The 9,930-nt window shown below is 40.2% G+C and overlaps 1 protein-coding gene across 1 annotated transcript in view; it reads right to left on the bottom strand.

The window, feature by feature from the left end:
* Positions 1-730: 730 nt before the first annotated feature.
* Positions 731-9,930, bottom strand: part of CNTNAP5 (contactin associated protein family member 5) — a 302,872-nt gene continuing 293,672 nt past the window's right edge. The window contains exons 22-24 of the mRNA XM_065671519.1: positions 9,463-9,681; positions 2,525-2,596; positions 731-1,526 (exon numbers count right to left, since the gene is read on the bottom strand). Coding sequence (XP_065527591.1) covers positions 1,330-1,526; positions 2,525-2,596; positions 9,463-9,681 — 488 coding nt within the window. The 3' untranslated portion in view covers positions 731-1,329. The remainder of the gene's footprint in view (positions 1,527-2,524; positions 2,597-9,462; positions 9,682-9,930) is intronic.

Raw genomic sequence — 9,930 nt, 5'->3', positions numbered from 1 at the left:
TGAGGGGCCCAGAACTGGACACAATATTCCAGATGCGGCCTCACCAAGGCTGACTTCAGTATTGTTCCCAATCAGGAAAGGACAGAAGACTTTAGAAAAACAGGAGAAAAGATTAGTTCAACATAGAGTATTTGGGATCATTTTAAACTTGCTTCCCTAATGTTCTTCCTTGTAAACAGGGTTGATTATATATTAACCTTTTTAGATGTGACATCAGACCTCTCTTTATTTAGCTATGGAAAAGATATTCCAATTTCGACAAACATGAAATACCAATCAATCTTTCAAGTAGTTTGGAGGGGAAGTTAAGTAGTTAGATTTTATTTATTTTCTTTTTTAGAACTGGCAGAAAATGTGACTCATGTTTAAACTATTTTTGGTTTTTTCTTGTCTACGTACTTTGCCACAGTGGCAACAGTATTTAACCTCAGCATGTGATAATCCTCCATATGGCATGGACAGATAGATATATGCTGCATTTCTAATATTTTCAGACAAATATAGAGCACCTAAATCCTAGCAGCTTCCTAAAACCCTTGTAGATTCGAGCTACTATTCATGCTTCAGCTAGAGTTATGCTAGAGTATGTTGGGTCTACATAGCCAGCCTTATGAGATGGAGGTGAAAGAAGTGCATGGGAGTGACATTTATTGTTGATACATATATTGTTGGAAAAGTACTGGTAAGCCTAAAAGTTACAGTAAAAGGACAGGAGGTTGTGGGAAGGAGCTTAATGAGGACGGTTTTATTTTTCCTTACCTCACACCAGCTTCTCAACCGGTATAAATTAATGTAACATCATTGAAATCAATAGATATATGTATCAAATCATATCATTTGAGAATTTGGCCAGTTCTTTATGATTGTTGTAGATAAGCCTGTAAAATAAATCAGGCGGTTTGGACTCATTCTTTCCCTCTATCCTGTCCCAGTATCTGCAGATCTGTGTGTTTAGCTAGTTTATGTCTACTTTACATAGTCCAGCTCTAGTGTAAAAGTGACGAATTAAATGTCTCCAGAGAAAAACAGAAATAAATGAAGGGACTTTGAAACAACCAGGAACTTACAGCAGAAACCAGATGTGCATGTGGATCTTACTTTGTGTAGGGTGAGTTAACAGGTCTCTTGAGCTGCAGAAGTAAACTGTGACTGCCAGATTCTTGTGCAGAATGAGGCACTGTGTTGTCAGTGTTTCCTGTGCAGGGCAGTCTTTTCCAAATGAAGAAGAAGTTAGCAAAAAATGAAAAAAAAAAAAAATTACAAAAAGAAAGCAAGGAATAAAGGAAGGAAGGTTAGGAGAGTAAAAGTAAGAAGAAATTGCATTGTCCATCAGATGAAATATTCCCGTTTGCACTCGCTCACTGTATTCTGCAAGTCAATGTCAGCTTTAAAAGAGCTCTCGAGGTTTTCTGGGTATTCCTTCTCCTTTGCTTGGCTACTTCGATGTGCTTGTTTGTGCTGATAGAGAAATCTGCTCATGATGGCAATGATGCAAAAGATGATGAATATCACGACTGCTATTACACCTGGACAGGGTAAAAAAGGAAGGACAGAAAGAGTAAAAATTAAAATCAAAACAAACTCCCCAGTCACCTAAAAAATACATTAGCAATGCACAACAGCTAGTGGGCATTCTAGATCGCTGACTTGAGTCTGTAGGTAATACTCTGTCTCTAACCCATACTCCCTGGTAGCTTTTATTTCTACTTTGTCATCTTAAGTAAGACTTAAAGCAGCAAGCATTGATACAATGGACTTCTAATTTCAGACAAATTCTGCTTTCATAGGAAGCAAAGTTGGGTCAGTGTGTTTGTTTTTTAAAAAACCAGATCTGTATGCTCATTCAAATTCCTGATCTGTCATACTTTCTTTTGTGCTATTTCTGGAAACCTTGCATGAGTCTTGTGCTTTGGTTTATAGCTTCTAGATATTATCAAAGGCAGATACCTACAGGGCATCCTATAAAATAAACAGAGATAAATTGCCTTGCAGGTTGTTCAAGGAAAATGAAAACCATACATGAAGCTATGAAGACAATTTTCTGTAGTATATAAATGCTTCTATATAACCTAGCAAGTTCCACTACACCACCAGTTTGGAAAAAAGAGAGCTCAAGAAACACAGGAATGTGAATTTGAATATTGTATTGATACTCTCATCAGAGTAGTATGCAGAACAATTACTAATTAGCTGGGTCTTAGGTCACAGACTTACATGGAATGACAGACTGGTTGAGATTGCAAGGGACCTGTGGAGGTCATGTCCAAATCCCCTGCTCAAGCAGGCAGATAGACTGACTATATGGTTATATTTTAGAAGGCTCATGCTCTTGACAATCCATAATGACTTTTTTTTGGGGTGATGTCCAACATCACGTACTGCCACTATTGGCTTTATCCATAATGCAGGTGCCTATCTTAATATAGATTTGTGCTAATAAACACAACAACTACTAGACCTGAAAGAGACTACAAAAACCTTTAATTGGATTATTTTTCAGTTGTAATTTTAAAAAGGAAGTTACCTCCAATCACAGCTGAATCGCTTCTAACTGCATTGGTGAGAGGCTCTCTTTCATCTGTCTTCCCAAAAGGATCTGCAGTTGGTTAAGCAAAACAGGACTTATTTTCTGTATCAGTTATATTAATTTTCTCTGTGGCTTAGATAGAAGCGTCCGCTTACCCTCATGTATTCTGATCTGTTTTCAAAAGATATGATTTGGGGGGTTGCAGAACAAAACCAGAAAGCTTTCTGAAAAAGGAAATGAGATTGCAGGACAATTTTCTTCTTCATCTTCAGGAACAAATTCTGCTAAAGGTGTATTTAAAAGGAAACAGAAAGGCTCACACTAATATCTGAAAGTGTTGTTTCAGTTTATCAGTAGAAGAATCAGAGAGACATTTGAATGAAATAGCCCACTGGGAGCTTTCCTCAGTCAGAGCTTTTTCCTGTTTTTATTTTATTATTTTATTTTATTATTTTTTTTAACCTAAGAAACAATATCGGAAAGAAGCAAAAGGAAAGGAAGACTGGACAGCAGACAGATTTAGACCTGACCTATGTTTGTAGATGAAGATGTGTTGAATTTAATTCCATAAAGCAGAGAAGCAGTCTCTGATTGGGACAGCTTCTTGGAAGTGAAGTTTTTCTTTCTGTTGAAGAAATGCAGTGGTCAAACTGGATTCAAAACAGAGACGGCTCAGAAATTAATTCCTATATTAAAAGCTCCTTGATGTTGGAGCGATCTTGTACCTTATCTATAAACGACTACTGTTGAAACACTGGGACAAACAGTCTACATTCTGACCATTTCAAATTCAGATCCAACCCTGAGATGTCAAGCCCTCCCTGAAGTTAATAGAGTTATGGTAGTGTCCTGCATGTTTTAAAAAATGCTGTTTTCTATTGTTACCTGAATCCAGCTTTTCTGAACCTTCATTTTTTTTCCTTTCAGCCTATTCTCCTTTGATGAGATTCCTATCTGTGTTTCGCTCCTTTACAAGCCTCCAGGCTATCATACAGAGAATGTATATGGGAGTTATAGATGACTGTCATTGCAGTATATTATTCTGCTTTGCCAAACTGATCTTTCTGATGCAAGAGGTGGAAGCCTAACTGAGAAACTTGGTGTTGCAAAGTTGATTGTAATTGAACATCCTTGCCTTACTAGCTGATGCAGCCACATTTTGGTATCTCTTTATTCAAGATGATGTTTTTTTAACTGAAATAAGCAACAATATTATATTTGTGTATCAGGAGGTGCTGAGTTTGTAATAATGGTGGCTTTGGGCTATTTAGGTTCTTAAAGGGAGCACTATATCACTGACACCAGCCCCAAAGATGTGTAGAAGGCACCAGCCTCAAAGAGGCTTTCGTGTTTTAAACGATGGAACTCTACTGCTCGTTTTAGGCTTGCAAGGATTTCTCAACAAAGACATTGTCCTGCGTTTAGCAGTAGCAGTCATTTTTCTCCTTCTCAATAGCTGGTGCAGTGCTGTGTTTTTGACTTTCGGCCTGGGAACAGCCCTGATAACACCGATGTTTTTAGTTGTTGCTCAGTAATGTTAAGTCTGATCAAGGACTTTCTGAGTGTCATGCTCTGCCATGCAGGAGGGGAAAGCGAGAGGAAGTAGAGACAGGACACCTGACCCAAGCTAACCAAAGAGGTATTCTATACCACAGCACGTCATGCCCACTATATAAACTGGGGGCAGTTACCCAGAAGGCCCAGATCACTGCTTGGGTTGGGCTGGGTATAATGGTATATTACAGTCCCTGATGAAGAGTCCCTCCCCAGCATCCCTATAGGCCCCCTTCAGGTACTGGAAGGCTGCTATGAGGTCTCCACACAGCCTTCTCTTCTCCAGGCTGAACAGCCCCAACTTTCTCAGCCTCTCTTCATACGGGAGGTGCTCCAGTCCCTGATCATCCTCGTGGCCCTCCTCTGGACTTGTTCCAACAGTTCCATGTCCTTTTATGTTGGGGACACCAGAACTGCACACAATACTCCAGGTGAGGTCTCACAAGAGCAGAGTAGAGGGGCAGGATCACCTCCTTCAACCTGCTGGTCATGCTGCTTTTGATGCAGCCCAGGATACGGTTGGCTTTCTGGGCTGCAAGCACACACTGCCGGCTCATGTTAATTTTCTCATCAACCAACACCCCCAAGTCCTCCTCTACAGGGCTGCTCTGAATCTCTTCTTTGCCCAGTCTGTAGCTGTGCCTGGGATTGCTCCGACCCAGGTGCAGGACCTTGCACTTGTCATGGTTGAACTTCATAAGGTTGGCATCAGCCCACCTCACAAGTGTGTCAAGGTCCCTCTGGATGGCATCCCTTCCCTCCAGCATATCAACCGGACTACACAGCTTGGTGTCATTGGCAAACTTGCTGAGGGCGCACTCAATCTCACTGTCCATGTCAACGATGAAGATGTTAAACAAGACCGGTCCCAACACCGATCCCTGAGGGACACCACTCATTGTATTCTCTTTCCTTGTTATTTCCCTTATCATTATTATTATTGGTGGTAGCAGCAGTGATTTGTGTTATACCTTAGCTACTGGGCTGTTCTTATCTCAACCCGTGGGAGTTACATTCCTTCAATTCTCTTCCCCATCCCTCCACGAGCATGGGGGGAGGAGGAGGCGAGTGAGCGAGAGACTGCGTGGTTCTGAATTACTGACTGGACTTAAACCATGACACGCATCCACACTGAAAAGTCAGGGTTCCCCATATCTTCAGTTCATTGACTGAACTACAGGCACAAAAGGGACTTCTGGAGCCAACTGAACACCTCCAGTACCTCCATTATCAACATGAACGGTAATTGCCAGTGACAGATTTGGACACTCGGGTTGTGACCTATTTACAATAGGCCCCTTGCTTGGATCTTGGGTACTTATAGTGATGTTGCTAAGAAACAAATAGTCATGATAACGCTTCATCTCATTTACGACATTTGTGGGACTAGACTGGGAATAAAAATTGTTGTTTTACACACAGATACAGGTAGCATCATAGAAAAGGTTAGGCTGAAAAATCTGGAGGTCATTTAGCCTAATCTCAAGCTTTTGAGACTAGGATCAAATTAGGGACAAATTCAAAATTAGATCAAGGTTGCTTATAACTTTGTACATCATGGGTAGGTTAATCTTTATTTTTCAGTAACTCGGAGTTATTAAAACTGTAATTTAGGCTCTTTTCATTTAGTCACACTCCTGTTCCCCCCCAGTGTTTTATAATTTAAGATGGTTGTCAAAGATGGACAGTGTGGTTAGCCTATTTTTTTCCTATGAACTAGAAGAGCAGAGTAACCATTATTTTAGACTCAAGGTGATTTAATTTTCACCTGCCCTCAGCTGGTGCCACTGAAATCAGTTATGATAAAAATTAGTTATTTATTGAATATCAGTCCTCTTGTACTAGAGAAAAATCTCCATCTGGTATCTGGTGCATGGCATTAGTCAAATAGAGTTCTGAAAGACTATTCACTATTATGAAAAATACATGAAATCAAATTTCTACCTTTAAAATTATGTAAAATGTCATTCATGCCTAACAGATTATGTAAGATCTGACATTTAATGCTATTAAAGCGCTATTATTTTTTTTGGTGGCTGATACCAGAATTTAAGCACTGAGGAAATCAGAACAAATGTTGGAGATCAGTTTCAGAATGGAGGCCAACAGATACAGGCCTTAAGAATTATGTTTGGCCTGAGAAATAAAATCAGGACATGAGGAGATGAGGTTTTTTTTACAGCGGAGCAGATGGCATGTGACAGGAGAACCATACCCAGTGGGAACACAAGCTCTGAAGCCAAGGAAAAGCAATACTGTCTCGTATGAGACTGTAACAGGACATCCTTGTCCTTTTAGATAAAATTGATGACATTACAGTGTGAATCACCCCTCTGGAAATCATCTAGTCCAAACCCATTCTGAAATCAGGGTTTAACACAGCAAGTTTCTCAGGGGTGTATTCATTTGGGTTTTAAATATATCCAAGGATGAAGACGTCACAACCTCTCTAGGCCTCCTGCTGCTTTTGCTAGATTTCCTGCTCAGTGAGATGGACCATTCTCAATCTTGGAGAGGTGATCATAGAATCATAGAATAGTTAGGGTTGGAAAGGACCTCAAGATCACCTAGTTCCAACCCCCCTGCCATGGACAGGGACACCTCACACTAAACCATCCCACACAAGGCTTCATCCAACCTGGCCTTGAACACTGCCAGGGATGGAGCACTCACAGACTCCCTGGGCAACCCATTCCAGTGTCTCACCACCCTAACAGGGAAGAATTTCCTCCTTATATCCAATTTAAACTTCCCCTGTTTAAGTTTGAACCCGTTACCCCTTGTCCTGTCACTACAGTCCCTGACGAAGAGTGCCTCCCCAGCATCCCTATAGGCCCCCTTCAGATACTGGAAGGCTGCTATTAGGTCCCTTGAACCATCTCTCCTGAACTCTTCTACTCACCAGGGCTGTATCACATGGGATTCTTCCAAGCAGGTCTGTGACCAGGTCAAAGGTTGTTCTCCTGAATTCTGGGGTTGCAGTCATGCTTTCTGATTTTTTAACTTCCTGTCAGGTTTCTGAACTCCACCATCTCAAAGGTGCTACAGTCAAAGCTCTCCTGGCACATCCTTGGCCAGTTCCTACTTGTTTGGAAATACTAGGTTCAGCACAGCTAGCACACTGAGACAGGGACATGCACTGTTTAAGCTGCCTTTCAGAAGAAAATTTTTCTGTGTAGTTTCTGACTTACAAAAGTTTTTGGCATTTTTTTTCTTTAAATGCATGAAGACCCGCTCTTCAGCTGGAGTAGACAGACTGCTCAAAACTCCACCATTCCCGCAGCCGAATCTGCTCTGGCATTTACAGCATTTTAATATTAAAAAAAAACCCATAGTAAAAGTCTATCATACCTATGCCATCAGTACAGAGTCCAGAATACCAAAACCTCAGCAAGGAAGAAGGTTGGTTGCAGGTCTTTTTTAAATACCAAAACACAGTAAGTCACCTTTCATTTAGTGTTTCCTAATCAGAAAGAGTGTGTACGGGTAACTGTGCCATGAGTCAATGGATTTTATTCCATATCCGTCTGCTAGGAAACTTTCTTTAAGACAACATGTATGCTCTCTGATGGAAAAACTTCAACTGTTTTCAAGTTATAAATATAGACAGCTTTCTTCACACATTTAAAGAGAGATTTCCTAGAGGGCTTTTTTGTTGTATCTGTACATTAGAAAATTGACACAGACATGTACAGTCAGCTTTGAAGTTCTATTTTTCTTCTCACTCAATAATGAGAAACTGGGAACTGATGAATTGAGATATGAGCAGTAAATTTGAAAGCTAATACTTAACTCTGTCTTCTTTTTATTTCTTAAAGTGTGTCCCTCCCATGTATAAGTACAATTCTCAAGTACATCTATACAAAGTCTAATTTGCTACAAATTGGAATTTTTTTTTAACAAGAATCTACCGCCCAGTGCTATTACTATAGCATATAAAGACATGATGTCTTCAGAACTAACTTGTTCTAAAGATCTTATTCAGTCTTTAATCAAATCCACTGTGAACAGTGAGGCAATAGTGTCAGTCAATTTATCATATTGAGAGGAAATCATTTTAAAGCACGAAGTGGCAAAGACAGGGATGAGCTTTTATAATAATTTTGCATTTCTGATGTAACCGTGCTTAACCTTCACAAAAGATTACTTCTGATCGTAAGCTTTAAATATTTAAGTCCAAATTTGCTACACTCTGCTGTGTTCTGTCCTGCATTTCTGAGCCTCAGGTTTTACTGCTTTCTAAACTCCTCAGAAAAATTAGATCATTGAGGTGACAGACCTCAGGGCAAAGAGTTCCTGTTTTCAGTATCATTACCCATTTGGTATTTACAAGACACATTTCTTCTGTGTGTCAGAGCAGATACCTTTAACAACTCTGGGTGTTGAGAAGAAAGTTGCAGGTGGGGAGAAGCACATACACACTGCAGCCACTCTCCAGAGTAATCAGGAGCCTTTTTCCCTATGCAGAATGCTAATAGCATCATTTGTTTCCTGCTGAATACCTTAGGCAGAAGCTGCAGGAAATTGGGATTTGATGGAAGTACAAATGTCAGAGGAATCATATTATGATCTAAAGCAGTTTTATTATCAGAAAAGAGAAAGTGGTTTCATAGGTCAAGGGGCAAAAAACAGCCCTTAATTTTTACCCCTTTCTAGTCATTAAGAATTCTCCCATATCCACTAGTGACTAAAGCAGCAACTTGATTGCCCCTGATTTGGTGACACCACTTCCAGCTGCTCTGAGTTTCCTTCTCTGCATACAAATTCACATATGCAAAATACTTAAGATTCCCAGAGGACAGTTTCAGGGCTGCAAAAGTTATACGAACTACTGGGATCATCTTACTGGGAATGCTCAAGTAGTGCTGCTTCTCTTCAGCCTGAGAGAATAAAGTACAAACATTCAATGGAAATCACGCACATGTGTTGAGGGCTTTGTACAAGGAGTTCTTGTGTCTGCTAGGGTGGGAACAAATTCAGCTTGTTTGTTGTATGACTCCTATTGCTTCATCACATGTGGGATATGGAATCTGTAACATTTATATTCTTGTTTGAGATCTGCAGCACTAGATCTATCTGCAGTGGACAGAAATGGCAAATCAGGTGCATAACCATATTTAGAATGCTGTTTTCACTATGGTTTGGGAACTTGTATGTTCTAGGCATATTTTAGACAATCTAGGAACTTTGTTTTAGTAAAATGACTTTTAAAGGGGCCTTGGCTAACCTTAACACCCATCCTCAATGCTCCTAATTCTGAAGAAAAGGCATTTTCCCAGTTTCAATATTTATATTATCACAGTTGCATGACAGCAGAAAGAAAAGAAACCTCACTCTACAATATTCTTTAAATTCCCCATTCCCCTCTTGGCAAGACATACCTGATGAGGAATATATCGTGGTTACTGTGTTCACGTCAGCTTCCATTATGGATGCACAGCTGGATTCAGTCAAGGAGCCTTTGACAGTCACGGGAGCAATACTGGGATGGCGTAAGGCAGCTTTCAGGGGAGCAATGTGGTTGTACTGAACAGAGGACAGGCAGCCAGTGAAACCGTAGACATTTGCCTTTGAGACTTCAGGGTCCAGTGACAAACTATCTGCAGTACAACAGAAAAACACACTGGGAATTCTCTCTTTCAGGAAAGCATTAAAAAGAAAAGAATTTTTTTTTCATTTTTTTTCCTTATCTACCCCTTTTACTTCTCTTCTTCCAATTTCAACTGTTCAGGCAGCCTACAAGTTCTCCCTGGCCTGACCCAGGAGGTTCCCATTCCCAGAACTTCCTCTATAATGCTATTTACAGTGAATCAAGTTGGCTCAGACATAAAACTAGATTATGCTTCTTT

The sequence above is a fragment of the Lathamus discolor genome, chromosome 3 (genome assembly GCF_037157495.1).
Source record: "Lathamus discolor isolate bLatDis1 chromosome 3, bLatDis1.hap1, whole genome shotgun sequence".
NCBI lineage: Eukaryota > Metazoa > Chordata > Aves > Psittaciformes > Psittacidae > Lathamus > Lathamus discolor.
This window is presented reverse-complemented; position numbering and strand designations above follow the sequence as displayed.